Here is a 23,478-nt window from a genome sequence, read left to right as displayed (position 1 = left end):
TTCCACCAAGGTGCTCTAAACTGCTCAGCTCTACTGTGAACTCAGGGTCGGTTGGTTTCAAAGAGTCTGCAATTTCCTGAGGATTCTTCCAACCAGAAATGATTAAGAAAAGTCTTAGGCAATCTGGCCCCATCCCACCACCACCTCAGTGCCTTCCTGGGCTACTGTTTTAGAAGCAACATCTCTACACACAGTCACAGCCAGAGCTGTTCCCTCACCCTTAAGCATGGCAGTACCCTCTAGGCATTGCTGGTCCCTGATGCTTTACTATCCTTTCTTAATTTCCCTAACTCTGACTATACCTCCTTACTAAACTTTCTTTAATGATCCATTTTGGACATGTCATCTGTTTCCTGCTAGGACACTTAACTGATATAAGAATATACAATAAATGCTATAAACTATTCACTTAATAATTTAAAATGACTAAGGACAAAGGTTTGTTCTATTTCTCTATTAGAAAGAAAGAATAAACAAAGAAAAACAACACATCACAATCATTTACATGAATTATCTACACCTTCCTTTTCCCTTTAGTCTCTGGCTTATGCTCCATAACTATTTAACATTACTTTTTTTCTTCTCAAAACATACAGTCTCCTACTTCGTAAATAATAATTCACTGCTAGCCACAAAAACACTCATGGCCCTCATTTAACAACACTTGATATTCATAGAGCTAGAGTACTTTGTGTTCAAAATTATTTTCAATTTAGGATAGTATTTTTAAAGATTCATTGCTCCTACAGTATTTGAAATGGTATAATTACTTAAAGTGACTTGGATTTGAATAATACCACCTCATATTTACATAATACCTTACAATTTATAACACATTTTCACAAAAAGATTGTCTCTGAACATGTTTCAAAAGGAATAATAATCAATAAGGTGAAATAGTTACTCACTGTAAAAATCTCATACAATCAAAATCCCATCTGAGAAACGGCACCTCTGATTCTTCCACCCCCTCGCTCCCACGGGACCTGCTTGTGGACTGCCACTATCAGCCCAATTGTCTGCTAATCCACTTGTATTTACTCACCTTTCTCACCAGAGCACACTGACAGCCCATTAACTCTTGGAAAGTCTATCATTTTTTATTTTGCCAATCTTTAAACCCTCCCAAGTTACCCTAGCTGACTTTGCCAATTTTACTACTCACTCACCTTCTATAATATGAAACATACCCCCTACCTCCCCACTACACATACTCATTGCCTCTCCGATGAAAGTCACCAGGAAACTATTTTTACTAAGGCAATCACCTCACTCTCCTTAACCCTCAGCTCCATTTGATACCAAATGACTGTTCCTTCTTTTTGGGATTCACTCTTTTGTGACATCTGGCAGCCTAAATTTTCTCCTACATTTCCAATTACTCCTTTTCCTTGTCATCTTCCTCTTTTCACTCTTAGGTAGAAAACACAGGATATGTCTTAAGGTTGTTTTCAGTCCTTTCTCTACCTGGGTGATTTCATATTCTCTGACTACCAACTACCATCACTATATGGATGGATGACTACTGAATCTTTTCTCTTCAACCACAATCTCTTTATCCTTTATAATATCCTGTTTACAAATGTCTGATAAGAGTCTCAGATTGAATATCCCACCTGTACCTGAAACTTAACACGTCCCAAACCAATCATCATTTTGTCTCTTAGATCAGTTCTGTTTAGTTTTCATCCATCTGGTAAAATCAGTTTGCTGGGCACCCAAGGTGAAGCCTCAGAGACACCCTTCACTCTAGGCTTCAGCTTACATGCCTCCTAAATAAGCTGCCAGATTCTTCCCATTCAGCCTCCAGCCTCGGATCTCTCCTCATTTCCTCAATGCTCATTTTCACTGCTACCTTTCCGTTATTAGACCAAGTTGCCTTCTGCCTAGACTACTGCAACAGCCTCCATGCATGCTTCATGTGGCTTTCTCAAGCTCAAGCCTAACCTCATTATTCATCTATCAAAAAACTTTTGGCTTCCAACTTCCTCCCTCCTGAAGAATGACAAAATTTCTTAGCCTGGCTTTCAAAGCCCATTGGATTTCACCCAATTTATCTTTCTAGACTTATGCCCACCACCTAGTACCCAGGTACAATCTACTTAACTGCTCTAAGTTTCATAATTTAAGAAACAGAAATGCTACCATCTATTTCACCGAATTAGGTGATTATGAAAATGTTTTGTTTGACAAAGTGCTATTCAAATAGAAGGGATAGTTTGCATTCTGTTTACCCATCTTAACCCCCAGGTTCCCCATCTCGCTCTACCGTAAGCCACTGGAAGGAAGGAATCACATCTCATTCATCTTTTTAGTTCTAGCATGTGACACAGTGCCAGCACAGCGGATGCTTCACAATGTATGCTGAATAAATAACCAGTGCTTAATAAAAATTTGTAAAAATTGGGCTAATGGTTGACTGAGTCAATTAATCGTAGGGCAAAACAAGTTCTACCAATAAGATAAGTCCCCAAAGAGCAGAGGAAATGAAATGGTTTTCCTGAACAACAAAGATTACTTATATCTAAATCTGATATTATATCAGTAGAGTATTTTTCAGTTCTTTTTAAGATAGAAAGAATTATTCCAATATGTACAACAGTCAATAAGAATTGAGGTAAGTTTTCAAATTGGTGGACTTCCAATAAAAGCAATTCAATTAGCAGGTTTACCAACCAGGTGTACAAAGATGAGTATTTGACCACAATACAAATTAATTGGAGATTTTTCTGGTAAATCCTGAAAACAGTTATTTATTCCACAGAGATTACATGTTAAAGGAGTTTTTAAAAATGTTCTTTAATAATCCTCTTTCCAAAGCTCTAAATAAATGAAGTGCCCAAAGAGGGATTCTACTAGTAAACACAATCTTTAGCACATTTCAATTATGCTTATTACATATTCTAATAAAGCTGAAGAGGCAAGGTGAAACTCAGTAATTTTTTTCTTTCTTTTTAGAAAAAAGTAAAGAATAATATGACAGATTATAATACAACATATTGTCTCCTGGGACTGGGCATGTACAATAAACACCTGGATGACAAAACAGAACCTAATACATAAATGTCTATGGGGATTAACAGTAATTTACTTATTAATATTCTCACAGGGTACCTTTTATGAGATCTCAGAGGCAAGACAATTAAAAATTGTGGTCAGTGACACCAAAGATCACGGACAGCAAATTTAGACCTAGCTGCTTTTCTATAATGAATAATAATGTTGTTGGCAAAAGTCCTAAACTTTTAAAGTTTAGAAGATTTAAAGACATCTATGAATTAAAGCATGGTTCACCAAGAATATAATATTCAATCAAGTTTAACTTACTATATTTTCTCTTGGTGAAGAACAAATAATTATTTCAAAGATAGTCAAACAATTCACAAATTGTCAAACGTAAGTCCTATTGATTTCAAAAGTTTGCCATTCCATTAAAACTAACCTTCATAAACTTTTTTCTCTTTAGTACTCTTAATACATGAGAAGCAGAAATCCAGCAACAAGCATAAAATTTCTTTGACATCTTAAGTTGAATTTAAATATTTAGGTGAATTTTTGCATTTTACTCTATAATATACTCAGGTATTTTCTGATATAAGAAGAATCTTTTCTCCCTAAATCTTTGGGAAAACTGTCACCCTGCAAAGTTGTGCCGTTTAGCCGGTTGCTCTGAGTAGACCCTGGCCCACTGTCTGCCACGCATCCACTACTCGTCATCTTCTTTCTTTTTTTTGTGATCAAGGCCTGTTTATTTTAGAAGCAAAACAGTGAAACTGGGAATCTGCGAGCAAGGCAGCAAGCCCCTTGGCAGGGCCACACTCAGCACAGGCTCCATGTGATCAAGACCAACCCAGAAGCCTTCATCAGCCTTTGCCTGTGACAAGAGGGGGAGAGGACAACCTGGGCAGAGGTGGCTCTACCATGAGGGTGGGGGAGGGGAGGCACCTCTGGTTTCCTCTGGACCAGGTGAAAAAGGCCAGAGGACCCACAACACCTCTGGCCAAGAGCACCTCAGGCCAGCTCTGTCTGTGCCTGAGACACGGCCATGTTCTGAAGGGGAAGCCATGGTGCCCTCTGATCACTAGGAAGACCTTCTAGAACAACCTGCAATGAGGCCCCTCCCTGGCCAGCAAGCAACGGTTCCCGCAGCCCCAGCCGCCTCTGCAAAGCCTTCAAGGAGGGACACCCAAGGCAGCCAGACTTCCCAGGGCCCCTCCATTGGGTGACACAAGCCACAGACTCCTATGCGTCCATCTTTGTGGAAACAGCTGCTAGGGTGACTGGGGGATTTCCAACACTCTACACCCCAAGCTGAGCTCTTAATCATTCTTGGTGATCAAGAGTTTGTTTAAGCAGGGCAATAAAATTATGGAATTTTTGCTGGAAAAAAATACTGCTTTGTATAAAAATATACTTTCCAGGCCCCCTCAATAGATGAATATAATGATTTTATTAGAAATTGTACTATATATCTTTCAGTCAGCTTTTTCTGAATGTTTCTTCATGAAGGAAGAAAACTATTCAAAGTACAGTTAAAACATAGGTAACCACCGAGATAAAGAGTGTACCTCTAATACACTTTAATATCTACAAATTTCCTATGCGATAATAATTTTCCTGTTGTTCTGCTTCTATAAGTTATATAATTAAAATTACTTTTCATTACACAAACTTTTTGTTCTGAATCTAAAATCACACTTAGGGATGTAGTCTCACTAGCATCTAGTGAGTTCATGTGTATCTCTTCCTATTTGGGTCCACATCATGTACCATGTAGCAATGTCACTGTTCTCAGGGTTTTCCTAAATAGTATTTTCAGCACATCACCCATATGGCAAAAACTCTTCATATTTTATACAGAACTAGGTACAAATTCTTGATTTTGATTTGCTAAATTCCTAGTAGTAAGGTCCCATCTCGACTACCACTTCCAACCTTTAACAATTTTAGGCAGGCTGGATTCTTGAGAACCACCTAAAACATTCATTTTTACCTTTTCTCATTTTACCCTCCTTTTATAAAAGCCCTTTCCTCTCTCTTCACAGATCCATCCTTTGAGACTCTTAATTCTACTTTTTCCATAATGCCTAGACCAGGGGTCCTCAAACTTTTTAAACAGGGGGCCAGTTCACTGTCCCTCAGACTGTTGGAGGGCCGGACTATAGTTTTAAAAAAACTATGAACAAATTCCTATGCACACTGCACATATCTTATTTTGAAGTAAAAAAACAAACGGGCAAAAACACCCGCATGTGGGCTGTGGGCTGTAGTTTGAGGACCTGGCCTAGATTGCCTATCCTTACCCATCTAATCTCCTATAATTTTTTATCTCCAGTTAGCACTAACTGCACTGCCCATTAAGATAATTAATTACATATTTTGTGTCTACCTGCTTATAATCTTAAACACAGACTTTGCCTTATGCATCCTGTGTATCAGAGTATCAATATAATTTATCTATGAGAAAGGAGTAAAAGAATATATCACCAAGGAAGGGCAAAATGTTCCATCCCTTATTACCAAATTCAAAACTAAACAACTTTATTTTAGAATGTCACCTTAATATACACTGTCTGATAGTTTAAAGATGGCAGGCACAAGATGACATTATAATGTCTTACCTAGCTCTGTAAGTGCAAGAGATATTATTCCATAAAATAACTTGATGACAATCAAAGAATATTTAACATTCACATTTTGGTTATCTATGTTTTTTCTGTTAAGTGAAGAATATTTATTTTTTAAAACCAGAATGACAGAACATTAAAAATATAATATTTCAGGCATATTATAGAACCTTGTGTCCAGAAACTACTCGAGTAGAATCTTATACTCATTGTGAAAAACAAAGAGAAAATAGGGCACGGGCACGTTCAATGACAAAGAAAGAAAAGAGTCAACTTCCAAATCTTGGTTAAAAGAGATACACTGGTACCTGTGTGAATTTCCTAAGGCAGGTACCCTTTTCCCAAAGGGGACTAAGAAATGTTCTGAGGAGTTTTCAATAAGCAGTATTTACCCTTTTTACTGTCATCCTCTGAACTGCCCTCTTAAACAATTTAATCTGGGCTCAGCCATGTGAGTTTAGGAAATAGTCATCATGCTTTAACGGAAAGCCAAAGCTTAGAGATCTATGCTGCAGGGTCATTATTAGTGCTATGGAAGAATTTCTAAACACAAGACTGCATATCAATATTTACTATAATACCTTTGCCTTGTAAAGCCATAAATTTTCTACTTAATGCAAGGAATATGTTTACTTAATTTCAACGTGGTTTAGTTTACTTCATCAAAGATTATTATTGAATATATATCTTGAAAGACACTAGAAAAACTATCAAGTTTATTGTTTCCTGCCAAATGTATATCTTTTATCAGTTGGTAAAAAAATGAACTCCTAAATTCTACTTTTACTGACAATGTTTAAAGTTGAGAATATATTATTACTTGGAAAAACTTCTATCAAACTTATTTAAAGCAGTGTCAAGTACTCTGTAGCTGCTCTGTAATAAGATCATAGCAAAGGTTATCATTTTCAGGTGCACTATGCGTCAAACATTGCCCTCAGCACTTTTTGTGCATGACATTAATCTCTTTGCCAAGGTTATTATCCCGTTTACAGTTGGAAAAAATGAGGCTTAGAAAGGTTAAGTAAAGTCATACAGCTATTCAACAGAGACTCAAACCCAGACCTGACTCTTACATCTCAACTTCTAATGCCTATCCTATCTCCCTATAGAATATTCTATTATTAGTATATTTAATGTTTTCATGTTGCACTGTAAAATCCTTCATTGAAAGAAGTGAATCAAATATTAAATTATGTTCAGTATGAGTTTCATTTTTAATTATTTTGTGCATTTAATTTCTTTGAAGATGAAAAATCTATATGAAACAAATACATTGTATACCCCTTGTAAACAAAATATGTGATTAACTTAACACACTCATTCCCACACCAGGCTCCATAACAAAGAGTTCATTATACTTAAAGCAGAGCTGCTGCAGGGCACTCACTAATTGGCTCCTTGGTAGCCTAAAGTAGCAAATATACTTCCTAAGGAACCTACCAGTCAAGGAATGACATGGAATGTAGCTCCATGACTCCAACTAGAAAAGAAACGGTAAAATTACCAAGTTGTTAGTAAAGAGCTAATGATATAATAGTATGTAGTCACTATTTATAAAGTATCCCTTCAAAACATATCTAACAATTTTTTAATGAGCTTTCTTGCTATGTACTAAAACAGAGCTGTCTATCTACTCATTCCTTAACTCATAAAATCATGTTCAATGTTCAAGTTCAAAGGTCTACTCCTTGAAAAAGCATTTCCCAGCTTCCAGCAGGCTGATTCTACCTTTCCACAGCAAACTCCATGCACTTCTGTTCAACACAGTTCACTCTGCTTTGATTACAGGTCATTTCTTATATATCCCTCTCCATAGCTAGTGTGGCTAGAACTTTAGTTCTCTTCCCACTCAAGCCTTAGTAGAGCTTTACACAAATGTTTGTTAAACAATAAAGAAAAAATGATAATTTGAACTAAGTTTTACTCTAAGAAGGCCAACCTGATTCAAGTAATTGCTATGTAAGTAGTATTAATACATTTATCAGAAAGATTTCTAAGCTCAAAAATATATAAGAAAAATTTCAATTGATATTTAACACATGTTTTAATGTTTATAATTATATATTATATAGCAAAATATATTTAATACATCAAATAAAAGAGCAAGAATTCATCCTTAAAATATAAGTTCAATAGAGACAAATGTCAAATGTCTAGATCCTAGTATTCTTAGAAACCAGTTAAATGCATACAAGAAAAATCATTTCATAATCAAATTAACTGCTTTATTTATATTGCCAGCAGCTATTTAAAACATCTTGGTCACAGGTAACACTAGCACCATAAATTAAATATGCAAAAGCACTACCTGTGTTTCAAAAGTTAAAGCTTTATTGTCATGAAAAAGAAAAAAGTAATCACAGATGATGTGATCACAGTGGCCCAACTGGAAATGTTCTGGGAATTGAAGCAGAAGGTCTGGAAAAGTAGTGTACACGAAAGTAAGGGCTAAGTATTAACATATAAAAAACAGAAGTTATTCTCTTAGTGACAAACTAACCAGAAGGGTCCAAAAGGGATAAGATTTGGTAAAGCCAAAACCACTAGAGAGAAATATATTTAATAATTACTATGCTAAGGTGAAGAAAACACTTTACATGCATAAATCCACAAGCAGTTAATAAGATGTGCATTCTTGTATTCAAAGAATCCAAAGTGTTTCAGTGTTGAAGAACAAACTTTTGAGAACTATTACTGTTTTCACACGAACTTGCTAGTCTCAATCAAAACACACAATTCCTATTCTCTGAAAATCTACAAAAAACCAGATAGCACCTCTTTAGAAAAATGAAAACAAAAAACTCAAACCTCTCCATTAAGACTAAAATCCCAAGTTTGATTCAAGGACTACAGACCTGACATTGCTGTACTAAAAAATAGTATTTAAAATTCTATGTGTAATCAAATTTAAGACACTGACCAAGGACACATCATTGGAATAATCTTTGTTGTATCTTCTCCCTTACCAATCCACCACCATCACCTCCCCACCTAAGAACAGAACAGGTAAAACCTATTTTAGCTGACAAATATTTCTTAAAGATATTCCCTTCTTTTCCATCCTCACTGCCCAATGATCCACCAACTCTCACATCAACAATAACAACAACTTTCTAAGTGTCTTCTCCTTCCCCTTTCCATCCCTTTCCCCCAACAAATACTCCATGCTAGCCCAGGGCTATGGAAGACATTAATTTGATCATATCACAACCCAACTTAAAAACTGTCATGGTTCCCCAATGCCCATCCTGAGCATGAAATTCAGACTTAATATTTATATACCTTTTTCTATGAGCTCAAAGCAGGATTTATATCTTAATCTGATTTGCTTATATATAAAAATATTCAAAAACATTAACAATGAAAATATCATTTGATGATCAGAGCTGAAATTCAGAAAAAAATCATCCTGATTGACTAAAGTAGTCTAATCACTGAGACAGGAGGCAATGGGATGATTTAGGAGACTCGCAAGGGTCTTCTTTATATTATTTTTTTTTTTCTGTGACTGAACACAAGTTTATCTCATCCAAACTACTTCAAAAACCCAAGTGACAATATATACCTAGTGTACTTCAGGACATCAATGAAGTCCTTTACAAGTGAAGTTTTTTTAGGCTGTAGCTGTTCAAATGCATTCTCTAAGGTTCTTACAGAAAGCTTTGCAGTACAGTTGTTTGCCCTTTTTAAAGTCAACAGTTGATGCAGTAATAAAACATACTAAGAAACCTCCTGTGTACATATTTTTTTTTAATTTTCAGATTATGGGGGTACAAATGCTTTTACATAAATTGCCTTTACACCACCTGAGTCAAAGCTATAAGCATGCCCATCCCCCAGACAGCATGCACTGCACCCATTAGATGTGAATTTACCCATCCCCCCCCTTCCCACTGACCTGATCCCCAATGAAAGTTACTTCCATACGCGCACATCAGTGTTGATCGATTAGTAGCAATTTAATGGCGAGCACATGTGGTATTTGTTTTTCCATTCTTATGATACTTCATTTAGAAGGATGGGCTCCAGCTTTATGCACGATAATACAAGAGGAATTAGTTCATTTTTTAATGGCTGAGTAGGACTCCATGGTATACATATACTGCATTTTATTAATCTACTCATGTATTGATGGGCACTTGGGTTGTTTCTACATCTTTATATTCTTAACCTAGAGTATAATATGGTCATAATAAATGTTTGCTGATTGTGGGAGTTTTCTGAACCAAAACTCAAGATTCATACCCCAGCAATTTCAAATTCACACAGGAAATAACTGGACCAAATATTTGAAATTGGGAACATAAATCTCAGACTTGGAGGTAGTGCAGGAGCATGACTGGAGGAACCTGTGCAAAATACATAAAAACCAAACTGGTGCCAGTCCAGTCTCCTTGCTGGCCTCCTGACAGTTTTAAAGCAGACAAAGAGGGCAAAGCTGATGCGGAATAGGGAATTTTAGCAGACAGGCTACAGGTGAAAAATAAACTGAACAATAAATATTTAAGACAATTTAGAATCATATAACTGATGTGCTTCCAATATTTTTTTCTCAAAATATACATGTTCATTAACAGTAATTAACAAAGATTATTAATCTACATGTAACAACTATTAGAAATAATTCTCTCAAATTCTACCTTAAAAGTTAAAACCAAACAACTTACATTTGATTTACAAAAATTAGTGCACTGGGGTCACTGGAATATAATCTTAATACTTTCCTATCAGAAACCTCAAGAGGGCTTATATACTCTATCTTGTATTTGATCATATCATAACAACCTGTTCTCTTTAACTACTGGACTCACTATGTGTTATCCTGTGTCCAGTGCCTAAGAGCTCGTTAATTACCTAAACTATATCTCCATAGGTCTTGTTAATTACCCGTCTCCTGTCTCAGAGGACCTTGTTAATAACTTGTACAGTCTCTCTAAAGAGGTCCTAACAACACATTAAAATTAAAGATGCTTTTCTTTTAGCACCTGTCAAGTGCTGTAAATTGAGAAATTTTCACATCAGTTTATTAGCCTACAGTAGATTTTGTGGATTTTTTTGGGCTTGTTTTCTTTTTTCTCACAGAATCTCTCTACATCTCAATCTTGCAGCTAAAAAAAAAAAAAAAAAAAAAACTTAGCAAAGTTTGTCTTTTTTGTTACAGAGCTTTTTTGTTTTCAATTTTGAAAACTATAAATATCAATTTCATTAGTGAGTTAGCAAAAGGATGGCATGGTTGGTATCTGCAAATTAACCCACTGGGAGATACACCAATTAATGAGAGCTATTATAATGAGTATTAGGATGACAAAGGGTAAAAAAGTTTCAAGTAGTATCTGGGGAGTTAAACATAAAAGTTCTACTTAGTGTTAAGGGAGCGAATCACATTGCATATTTCATGTTCCAAGTCATTGTTTCAGTGGATACATTCTGTAAATCCCTGGGCACTAATGGATTAATGGCTCTAAAAATCATCTCAAAAGTTTTTGTTTTCTGTCTCATAAATGAGGCTACAAATTTTCAGGAGGGTGAAAGATTTATAGCCTACTATGATTATCAAGCAAATTATCTTTAATGCTAGACAAATATAAAGAAAAAGTAAATACTGCTATTAAAATAAACCCTTTGCATGTTAAGGTTTATGATGCCAAAGACTGAGCTTTAAATTCATTCAGGAAGAAAATAATGTCCATAACAGACAGTATAAAATTAAGGTTTAAAAACTATGAAATGGATCTTTTCTTTAGGATCATTTGTTAACTATACTTTCTAAAAATAAAAATGTAAGCTTAAACAGTCCATCATTTCTTAATAAACATGTCATATTAATACAATTTCATAAAAATGGCTACAAGCTTATAGTCTACAGTGATTTTTGATTTCTGAAAATTAGAAACACACTTAAATATAGATTCTAGGTAACCAATTTTTGGTAGCTCTTAAAAAGGGTATGGCACAACCACAGACAAAAATTGTCTAGTTAAGGAAGGTAAGAAGGAAAGGAGAAGGGGAAGTAGGTCCACCTGATCTCAAAAGTAAAAGGCATACTGCCATGCAAAATAACAAAATATTAGGGATAAATACAAGGTTTTGATCTTAGATACTATTTCTGTACTGCCCTAAAAAATAACTATTTAGCCTAAGTTCACCTTCTGAGGAGCAAGCAGGCTCTTCCATAGCAAATACTGCAAATGGAAATATATACACTAATAAAATCAATAATACCAGGAATAACATTATAAAACATACCACTAAGTTATCCAACAGCAACTAAGAATCTGCCACAAGGTATTCACAACTACAGTAAAACAGAAAATAATGAAGTGAATGCATGTTCTCTGTGCAAGTTACAAATAGAAGGATGTTCCCCATACAAAATTTTATGGTAAAAATCTTTCCCCTAAGTTCTTGCTCTCTCATCAGCTGCCCCTCTAACACCAAACAGCATTATCTTGACTTTTTTGTTTTTTTAATTTCAGAATAAGACATACATAAGCAATTTTCTCCTTATGTTAAAGAATTCTCTTAACTGAAAAAGTTTAGGACTGAAGGTGCCTTTAGTCCTGAACTTTTTTCATAGAACCTATAATTCCTTAGAAGAATATGAATCCCACAGTTTCTCTTCAATTTACCATGAGTAGCAAATATAAGCATATTTTTTACATGTCACTATTGATGCTATCTCTATTTATGCTCAAGTTTTACCTGAATCCTGAGAAACAATTCATCCACAGATGCCATAACTATTTATCAGACATTTCTGCCTGCTATTCAATGCCTACTACAATTTAGGTTTTTGGGTTTTTTTTTTTAACCTATTCAGCTTAATCTCTTCTTTCCACGTCTGTTTTAGCCAACCTGGTTTTCTTACTGTGCCCTCTACCTTCCTTAGGGTCCTGTAAGCAAAACTAGTATGACTAAGCTGTCCATTCAAATATGTGTTTACCAGTACAACCCCTAATTCCTCTTCAACAATGAGTACTTACTGAACCCCTATGAAGCACAGTAGTCCCCCGTTATCTGTGGTTTTGCTTTCCACGGTTTCAATTACATGTGGTCAACCACAGTCCAAAAATATGAAATGGTAAATTCCAAAAATAAACAATTCATAAGTTTTAAATTGCATGCCATTCTGAGTAACGTGATAAAATCTTGGACTATCCTGCTTTGTCCCGCCATGAATGTGAATCATCCCCTTGTCTAGTGTATCCACATTGTCTTTGCTGCCTGCTCATTAGTTGTTTAGTAGCCTCCTTGGTTATCTGGTTGACTGTTGTGGTATCACAGTGCTTATGTTCAAGTAACTCTTATTTTATTTAATAAAGGCCCCAAAAGCATAAGAGTAGTGACGCTGGCATAATGCAATTGTTCTATTTTATTATTAGTTATTGTTCATCTCTTACTGTGCCTGATTTATAATTTAAACTTTGTCACAAGCACGTATGTATAGGGAAAAACATAGGATATATGGGGTTGAGTGCTAGCTGTATCGAATGGAGCCTCCATGGGGTACTATTTATTGTAGGTAATGCAATTTAGGTCAGTGATTTTTAAACCTGGCTGATAATCAAGGGGAAATTTTTAAAATGTTGATTTTCATTTCAGGGCCCACTCACTAACGATTCTAATTCAGTCTGAGGTGAGATCAAACAAAACGTAGATGGAAAAAAAATCCCCAGGAATCCCCCACTGATCTAGGTGCTGTGGGGCACCCAAGAAAGAAGCTTCCGCACAACTATTAAGAAGCGTATACAGCTTAGTAGGGAAGCCCTAAAAACAACTGTATAGCAATTATGTCTTCTACATTAGCAGAAATCTACAAAAGGGAAGCATCAGGTTATTACTCAAAAAAAAAATGAAAGAGTTTTTAGCATCAAGGACAGACAGGCTTTTGTCACTCAGAGACAAGAGTGCACCCATAACTGAGCTCAGGAATGGAGATAGTATGGCTTACAAAGACCTCAAGGTAGAGAGGTGCAGTAAGGAAATTAACTCACCTAGAACAGGTAGAGGAGGAATAGTAAAATAAAAGTTGGAAAGTAAGAAAAGCTTAAAATATAATGAGCCTTGAAAGTTAGAAAGAAGAGTTTGGATTCACTGTTGCAAACCAGTAGTTCTTCAACTTTTTTGACCAGGGCGTTCCTCACCAGAACAAAAGGTACCATGGCCCATGTGCCCTGCTTTTTAGGATATATAATGCTAACCACTACAATAAATGAATGCAAAAATGTCAGTAATTTATATTCTGAGGATTTATCATTCAGAAATGGTCCTGGTCAGGTAGCCTTCCCCTTGCACCAAGCTGCTCCTAGTTATGGCTCTCTCCATCTCAAAGATCCTCTCCACACACCAAACTATTTCTGTAAAAGGCTAAATAATAAATATTTTAGCTTTGCAGGCCAGATGGTCTCTGTCACAACTACTCAACTCTATCGTTGTAGCACAAAAATTGCCATAAACAAATAAGTATGGCTGTGTTACAACAAAACTTTATTTACAAAAACAGCCAGCAAGCCAGATTTGGGCCCCAAGCCCACTTTGCCAATCCCGGTCCTGGGTGTGGAGGAAGAGTGACAATATGGAGGCTTGTGTAAGAGGACAATCTCCAAGTGGGATGTGGATGTGGTGTACACCTTGTCCACTAACTCTTTAACAAGCCAGTATTGTTCACATGTCTTCACCCAACTGCAGGGTCTAAGCTATGTCTCAGTTTAAAAGGAAACCAACAATTTTGGTTTGAAAACACGCATTATTTCTACTTTTCAGTAAAAAGAAGCCAGTGTTAATTTGTTTAAATTTATAAAATTATTTTTAGATTATTTATAATTCATTATTTGTTAAAATCATTTACAATTTGTTTAAAAAAAAGTTATGAACAAATTATTAAAAATGGTATAACAAACATCCACGCATATTTGTTTTCAGAAATGATATACTGCTGATTAAAAAAAAAAAAGCATTTCCTTACAAATTGTGGGATAAAGCGTACAACAATTAGTTGACAATTTATTTGATAAGTATTCATGAAAAATTAGTTGATACTGATGATTCCAAACCACCTGCGATTTATAATTAAAAAGCAAGAGTAGCAGCTATTTTAAAACACAAACTCAATGCCAGCAATAAACTGATAGAACATTTTCCTGAAAATTACGAGAACTCCAACTATACTTACATGTATGTGTAGAGCAGGAGTTTCACAGCATGTCAAATGTTAGACAGCATCCTGACTTCTTAGCAGAAAGCTGCTCTGACATTGATAGCGCACACAGTGCTGTGTACTCACTAAACCCAAAAAGCTTCCTTCTGGGTACACCGCTAAACCACTGTTCTTCACCAGCTGCAGTGAGGTTGGAACACGACTAAGCTCTGGCCAACAGGACACATGTAGAAGGAATGCATACCACGCCAGGCCTGGCACACAGAAATGGTCCCCCTATGATCTTCCCCACTCTTCCCCTGCTGCACTGATCTTGGAGGCCATGTGTTAAATGGTGGCATCAAAGCAAGGAAGAAGCCAGGTTCCTGAGAGACTGTGTAGAGCTGGATGAAAGCATGGAGCAAAGCACCTACCTCTTCCACACCCATCTCAGTGAACTGCTTTGCAACAAGAGTACACAATAAACCTGTACTGTAATAAGCCACTGAGATCTGGGGTTGTTTATTACAGCTGATAACCTACCCTAATATAGAGTTCTTAATAGATGAGAGAAATGTGCTGCTTAGATGATAAATATTATAATTTAGTAATCCTTTTAAAATTCACTTATATTTTCTAATAATGTTTAGTCATACATAAAAATGTATACGTTTGCTTCTATGCATTTGTTTTCAATCTATCAGAAAAATTTTCATAGCCCACACTGGGCTGGAGGGAGCAGGTGACTAATGGAATGAAAGTAACATTTTAGGAAATTGGTCTACACTACTGTGTTTAATATTCAACATTTCTAACCCCAACAAAGCATCATGCTAGGAGATTAAAGGCAAAAAGATGAATGAAATGCAAGCCCTGCCCTCAAATTGTTCCTGGTAGTGGGAGAGAAAAGTTACTTAGCTATTGGTAAACAAGGCCACGCCTATATAATATTTACATAAGAAAACACTGCAGTACAAGGAACAACTACCTCTTCCTTGAAGAGTAGGAAGGGCTTCAAAGAAGTGGCATATAAAGACTACAAATTAGTAACTTGGAAAGGAAAAGTGTTGCAAAGAGCCCTGTTCTTTGTTGAAGTAATCCAACATAAAGCCTAACTAATTTCTTCTATCACTTTTATGCAAAGGTAAAGGACCTATTCCAAGATCAAAAGCAAAATGTGGTATTTTTATGATTTTCAAGGTTATTTCTTCAGGTGGACTTTACTTACATTAAAAATTAAAAACTCTTAACTTCTGCAAAAGTGTTTCTTAGTACACTTATAAATATGGGGCCTACAAGACAATTCTCCAGTTTTAATCATACATCATTCACTCAGAGGATAATCATATGGTTCCTATGTACCGGCAAACACAGGTGAGTCAGCTCACTCACCAAGAACAAAATCCAGTTCCACAGCTGTATATTTTACTCTTACCTTTGTTCAAAATTCTCACAAATGCTGGCCACAGGATATCAGGAAATTCTGTAAATAGATCTATTTAGCACTCCTGGAAAAATACCGCATGTGTCTTAGCAATGTGAGCCTATAACTTCAAAAGGGCATTTGGTTTGGGTGTTGATAGGGGAAATTTTACACGTCCTAGACAACTGAGGGATGATATTAGAAAGATCAATGGGAATACACTGCTACCTTGACAATATCCTTCCAAATTCCACACAGGATAAAGCTGCTTGCCAAAAATGTGAATTGCACTCTCTTCCTAAATAGACCTAAGGGTCTATTTATATTCAATCCTTCTTTTTTATACTATTAATTAGAGCTACCCCTTTATTGCAATCAGTTTGTAACACAAAAACAATAAATTCCCAGGAATCTATAAATATATTTCATATCTGGCATCTTGTAAATTTGAATAAGAGAAAGTCTTAAAACTAAAAAACAAATGATGTTTTACACTGACAATCATTTTATACATATATCATAAAACAGCTCTAAATTGATAAAAAAAAAACAGCATTAATACCAAAATAATTCAAAACAAACCCTAAATCTGTCAAAATGTCATGCTCACTTTTAAAACCCATGGCAGTCCCTGTAAACAGCCCAAGTATATGGCAATTAAAGATTTGAGGATATTTATTTTTCCATATGCTGCCATAATTTATAAACATTATTTTCCTACTATTTCTCATTTTCTTGCTTTTCTTTGACTCTAAAATTATCTAAATTACCCAATCTCCAACTTATCTCAGACAGCTGTTTCCAATCATCTTCTGCAAAAAAAGTTTAGTAAAGGGGGAAAAAAAGTAAATATATTTCTACTTACCACTATAATTTAAGATTTAATGCCATACATAAAGTACACTATGTAAAATACCAAAGTAAAACATTTTAGAATAGCATATCACAACTATGAACTCTTCAATAAAATATTGATACCATATGATAAAAATGTATTTCTTCAGCGTATAGTCTATAAACAAAACTGAATGATACTTTCTAAAACAACAGCAAATAGCCATTTATTGGTAAAAGAAAACAAAAGAAATGCACATTTCTCTTTGAAAATTCTAAACACATGTTTTTTTAACATGTCATAGAAGATATAAAAGAGAGTGATGAAGAGCATAGCCTAAAAGGGTGATTGTTAATACTGTATTTTCTGTTTATAGTGGGACAAAACAAAGCACTGTTTTTGAATAAAATATGACATGACAATACGTAAAACAAAATAGCAGGCACTATTTATGGATTTTCTATTTGGGGCCTGGCTTTGTACTATGTACTTTATATATCATTTATCCTCACTGAATTCTAACAAATAGGTATTATTTTCCTTATTTCAAAGGCGGAAATGCTGAGGTTTATAGAGATCATGGCACTCCTAAGCCAGGATTCCCATTTAGGTCTGTATACTATGCATTATTGCCTTGAGGAAAAAATTCTGTTACATGGCCAACATTCTACCATGCTCTTCCATGATAATTATAATCAGCCCTAGAAGTCCTTGGGAGACTGGATCCAGCAACACTGAGGATACCAAAATCCCTAGATGCTCAATTCCCTTAAATAAAATGGTGTAGTATTTGCATATAACCTATGCATACCCTCCCATATACTTTAAATCATCTCTAGATTACATAAACTATCTAATATAATGTAAATGCTACATAAATAGTTGTTATAATGTATTGCTTAATATTTTTAATCTAGCGTTGGTTGAACTCTTAAATGTGGAACCCGGGATACAGAAGGTTGACAGTACTTAAAATTTCAATAAATTCATCTTATTCTTTCCTTGAAGTTTCCTTAAACAGCTACTTCATCAGTCACTTCTGCAAAATCCATAATCATATGTAAGTATCTAGTTCCAACTTCTACTAAGGAATAATAAAAGTACCATTATATGGTAACTAAGAACTTGAGTTTGAAATTCTAGTCTTTATCATGATAGGAATTATTTCGATGACTATAAGTCATCATACAAATTCCTTCGGTGTATTTATAGTAGCCATTGGGGTCACTGATTTCTAATAAACACTCATAAGTAAAAACTGCTTCTGAACAGCCATTTAATAAGGATAGTTAGCATCTACTATGAAAATCATTAATACTTAACTTAGGCCAGTATTTCTTAAAGAATAGCCCATGAGTTGAGTTGCTATTGGTCAACTAATCCTCTCCATGAACTAATCCCTAGAAAAGATCTAGAAACATATCACCTAAATTCCTGGCTTGAATTAACACCCATCGGTGATTCTGATGTCTCTCATCAAAAGCCATGTTGTTTTCTCCCTAAGTTTTGGTGAGTTTCTGGCTCTCATAAATGGAAGTAGACTAGCATAGGGAATAAGAATCTTTCATTCTTCTAAGATAAAAAGTTCAATTTCAAAGATGTATGCAACACTGCCTGGCTCTATAATTATTTATAAAAAAAAGAATATTTTTCAAGTAAAATAAAAGGAATTTAAAATAATCAAGTATTTATAAGAAGTACAAGATTTTCCCAATAGTACAACTTCCCCCATACTGAGCTTACCTTGAAGATGGCATTATATTTGAAGCCCTGAATTTTGCTGTAAACGGATTAGTTGACTCATAATCAAAATAGTCCTGACGATTTTCACTAAACGCATTAGGTGATTTCAAGTCACAAGGGCTATCTGATCCCCCATTGTTAAGTTTATCAGATCTTCTGCTATCTTTTTTTCCAGTCACTCTTTCAAACAGGCTAACTTTCTCCCTTTTTTCTCTTTTATTTTCTTTTTTTACTTCAATTGATTTTGAAAATAAATTCATGCCGCTGTCCCATGACTCACTGCTTTCTTCAAATGGATTTTTCTTCCTTGGCAGTGTTGCAAATTTTTGGGGTAATGAAGCAGTCACATTTGTAAATGGGTCATTTTGTCTTCCGAAAGACAATTCACCTTCATCCACAATGCTGCCAGGTTGGTTCATTTTAGAAGTATCAAAGCTTAATGTTCTTCTGTGTGGAGATTTGAGACTTCCTACAAACAATTTTGTAGTTAGTACATAATCAGTGACACATTACATCACACTACTTGACACATCCTGTATATATTCTGCGGCTTTTAGAATGAGAGCAATTAGCTATTTAGAGGTATTAACCTTCAAAATAATCAAGGAAAACAATCTTAAAATGCTAAGGTGTAGCAGTCTGAAGTATCTAGGCTAATAACAATTAGTGTATTGCTAGATAATTAGTAATTTATTCGACTCACAAACAATCATATAAACTATAATGTCAAAACTAGAGGTTCTGCTTGCATGATAATGCTAGAAATTCTCAAAGACTTCCCCCCCCCATCATTAGCACTAAATTTGCTTCTTCTAAACATAAAAGTTTTTTCCTAGGGACTTTATGATGAAATGGAATATTCACTTATGTGTCAGGCTTTTAAGACAGGAGTAACAGCAGGAAACAAAAAAAGCAGGCAGGCCATGAAAGAAGACTGAGAGGCCGGGTGTGGTGGCTCATGCTTATAATCCCAGCACTTTCGGAGGCTGAGACATGAGGACTGCTTGAGCTCAGGAGTTCAAGACCAGCTTGAGCAAGAGCAAGACTCTATCTGTAATAGAAAAATTAGCCAGGGAACCTGGTGCCTGGGGTTCCTTAGGAGGCAGAGGGAGGAAGACTGCTTGAGCACAGGAGTTTGAGGTTGCAGTGAGCTATGATGACACCACCGCTCTCTACCCAGGCGACAGAGTGAGATTCTGTCTCAAAAAAAAAAAAAAAAAAAAAAAAAAGGAGACTGAGACTCATTTTATTATCATCTAATAACATAAATACAAATGTAGACTAGCACTGCCTTCAACGAATTTATCAATTTTGGGTATAGTAAGTACTCAACCAATATGTGATGAATGACTACATTTAGAAAATACTTCTAAGAAACTACAATTCGTATTTTCTAACATCAGAAGTTAAACTTTTTGACAGTGAAAAGTATAGTTCAGACAACTGAAGAAACAATTAGAAAGCATATGTGACTTACCACTTTCTGGAACTATTCCAAAGGACTCTATCTGGCGTCCAAGAAGATGTGTTTGACCTATGGCGCTAGACTTCAGTTTCTCAGAAGACATGTGGGACCCAGATAAATCGGACATTGAATGCGCTGATGAGAGTCGCTGAGGACCCATAAGAAAAGGCTTTTTTGGTTTGGATTTCATCTGCATGTCATTACTTGAAAATTCACTATTGGCATCAGGCATGTGAGTACTTGGAATGATGGCAGAAGATGTATCAGAAAATGTCCCATCATTTTTTCTACCTTTCATTTTATCTTTTAATTTTGCAAAAGGAGATCTTGTTTTGTCTTTCATTGATAAGTCAAACATACTTGCTGTCATGTTGTTCCTCATAAATTGAATATTGACCTTTATCTCACCCCTGTTTTTGGCTCTTTTTCCTTGTTTGGATTCTAATCTAAACCACCTTAAAGAGAAAGGAAAAAATGGGTTGTTACACGTAATGAAGAGAAGATATGAAAGCTTACACAATTAGCTTTTTAGGTAGAACAATCTAAGCACTCAATGAAAATATATCAGTCAGTGTTCTGAATTTACTCATAGTTTGATTTAAAAAAGCGATCATTATTTCTGTGATGTAACATATACTGAAAGAATAGGTCTTTAGCAAGTTTGAAAAGATTTTTAGATGACCTTTTCTTTCCTGATCTAAAAATCACTCATCATCAAAAATTCTTATAAATGTTATCTAATATGTTTCTATATGGAATAAGTATTGCTAATGGCCTAAGGACATTTGTTAACATTTAAAGACACAGAGACTTTGAAAAAATTCATCAGTACAAATTATTTTTGAACATTATAAAATGACAAATGCTGATGACATTTTAATAAAATAATAAATACTTAGCCCTTATCTCAAAATATTACTTGTATAAAAGTATTCAAAGAATTTTATTAATTTGGAGATTACACTACATATAGCTTGCTAATCATTAAAACTGGATATAATTTAGATGCATATAAAATTAATAAAGCCTTTTCCTGAATAAAATACGCAAAGTAAAATGCAAAAAGTGACAAATAATAAATCTTGTGAAAAGTTTTCGAAGGGAAAAAAAAGTCTAAATACTTTCTGTTAGAATGTTTGCTTCATTTACTACTATTGTGACAATACCAAATAAAAATTATCTTATAAATAGAGCTAAATCTTATACTTTCAGTTACCTCAATGTATTATACTGCCCATATTTAAATGATTTATAAGAAGAAAAGTTTATTTTGGTATCGTTTATAGTATTTTTATCCATGAGAAATTCTCCAGTAACTGTTGGTATCGCAAGTGGTCATTCTAGAGGGCAAACAGCCAAAAAACTGCAAAATCAAGCCTAGAAGAGAGTTTCTACAATGTGTTCACATTACTTAGCAATGAAGCATAATATCCATTCCTGCAGACAGGTTATTATTTAAATATACCACTAATCGAGTGTAACAAATTTTCTTAGCGACAAAGGAACTCTGATCTAATTTTACATTAGTTCTTTCTCTCATTGTTACCAACAGGATATGCTAGGAGAAGATTACATTTACTGTACATCACATAGAAGACTGGTTCATAAGTCTTCTCAGGAAGGACAGAGAACTGGCACATAATGTAAATACCGGCTACATCTTAGCAAGTAACATACAAGAGAAATAGTTTCTTGATTAACTAATTTGGAGCAATTTAATCAATGAAGATATAGTTTCATCAAAACTAGAAATTTTTTAGAATAGAATATTTTATAATAAAAAGCATTAACCTAAGACCCTAAACTGAGAAAATACATTATGTGAGGCAAATGGTAAAATCTGAAGAAACAGGGGCTGGAAATAGGAAATGACAGCAATAAACTCTGTGGAAGAAAGAACTCTGAATAAAACAAAACTGGGCACTCAAAAAGCCTAGAGATGAAACAAGGTTATATACCCAGTATTAACTCACAGTTTTTGAAAACAGAGCCATTTTCAACAGGAGGAGAAATACTTGTGATAGATGGTATCTCAGAAATACTCTGTAACATCTCAGACTACATAGAAAATAGGTGAATACACTTTGCAAAAAATGTACCAAAATACAAGCAAACAAAAACAAGCATGCAGGACTTTCATGTATTTAACAAACCAAAGTATTTTGGAAGAAAGTAAACCAATAACTCCAAAATTGGAAGGAGGTGAGGGTAGTCAAAATTCACAGAATTTTAGAAAGAATACCAAACAAATCATCTACTTTAATATCTTTATTTCATTGATGAGGAGACTGAGGCACAAAGAATGATATGTAACTTCTCAATGTCAGATTAAAGTCAATAAGGAAAAAAATCTAAAGCTGATGAATAACATCTGCAGGAAAAGAGAAGTTCTTTTTTATGTGATGAACTATGTAAGTTAATAAGGTTAACCCCATGGCTAGCACATATTTCAAGGACACTGTATTTAATCAGGAGACATGATAGCTGAAAAGGAAAGCAATGCAATTTTTTCTATTTCTAGAGTGTAAGCTCCTTGAAGGCAATTTGCCTTGCACTAATAAATATTTATTCTATTTTTATTTCTAGAACTGTATTCTTAAAACAACCAAGCTATAACACTGAGTGTGTGTTTTGTATTATTTTGTTTTTTAGTAGGAAACTCTAAAGACCTAGGTAAGTTTTAAAGAACAAAGTCAGTGTTCGAATACAAACTATAAATATAGTATTAGTTTCCATCCCCACACACAAAAAAACTGCAAAGAACTTTAATAAATATACTAATTGAAAAAGTTGGAATGACAAATAACTTGAGCTGCTTTGTTTTGAAACTGATATAATAGGGAAGTCTTAATAAGATCAAGAATCATTCCAGAGATAGCATTTGTTTTCCCAGGCTTCAAGAAGATAAAATGAAGACAAAGCATTTGGGGCTTACTGGATTAATGCTAATTTTTTTTTCACCTCTGGAGTGCTGTACTTAAACTGTATATGGCCTCTGTTCAATTTTTAGTGGGCACAGGTCCATGTTCAAAAACCACCACACATGTGGGAACTATTCCCAAGCAATTGGTGCTGTGTGGTCAGAAATGGGACAAGATTGGCAGTAGGGTGCCAGAGGCCAGAACGCAGGTGCACTGCACAGACACACATAAGCCCTAAAATCTGCATATGTTTGAGTCATATCTAACTCTAGAGACTCCGACTGTTATTACTTTTCATGAGCATTAAAAAAAAAAAATCAACATT

At 34.9% G+C, this 23,478-nt stretch overlaps 1 protein-coding gene across 1 annotated transcript in view; it reads right to left on the bottom strand.

Moving 5' to 3' along the window:
* The window catches only part of RAB11FIP2 (RAB11 family interacting protein 2), a 41,961-nt gene that overhangs the window by 15,320 nt on the left and 3,163 nt on the right, over window positions 1-23,478 (bottom strand). The window contains exons 2-3 of the mRNA XM_012766170.2: window positions 20,245-20,687; window positions 18,768-19,236 (exon numbers count right to left, since the gene is read on the bottom strand). Coding sequence (XP_012621624.1) covers window positions 18,768-19,236; window positions 20,245-20,687 — 912 coding nt within the window. The remainder of the gene's footprint in view (window positions 1-18,767; window positions 19,237-20,244; window positions 20,688-23,478) is intronic.

The sequence above is a fragment of the Microcebus murinus genome, chromosome 14, assembly GCF_040939455.1.
Source record: "Microcebus murinus isolate Inina chromosome 14, M.murinus_Inina_mat1.0, whole genome shotgun sequence".
NCBI classification, from domain to species: domain Eukaryota; kingdom Metazoa; phylum Chordata; class Mammalia; order Primates; family Cheirogaleidae; genus Microcebus; species Microcebus murinus.
Note: the sequence above shows the minus strand (reverse complement) of the source record. Positions and strands in the feature narration are given on the sequence as shown.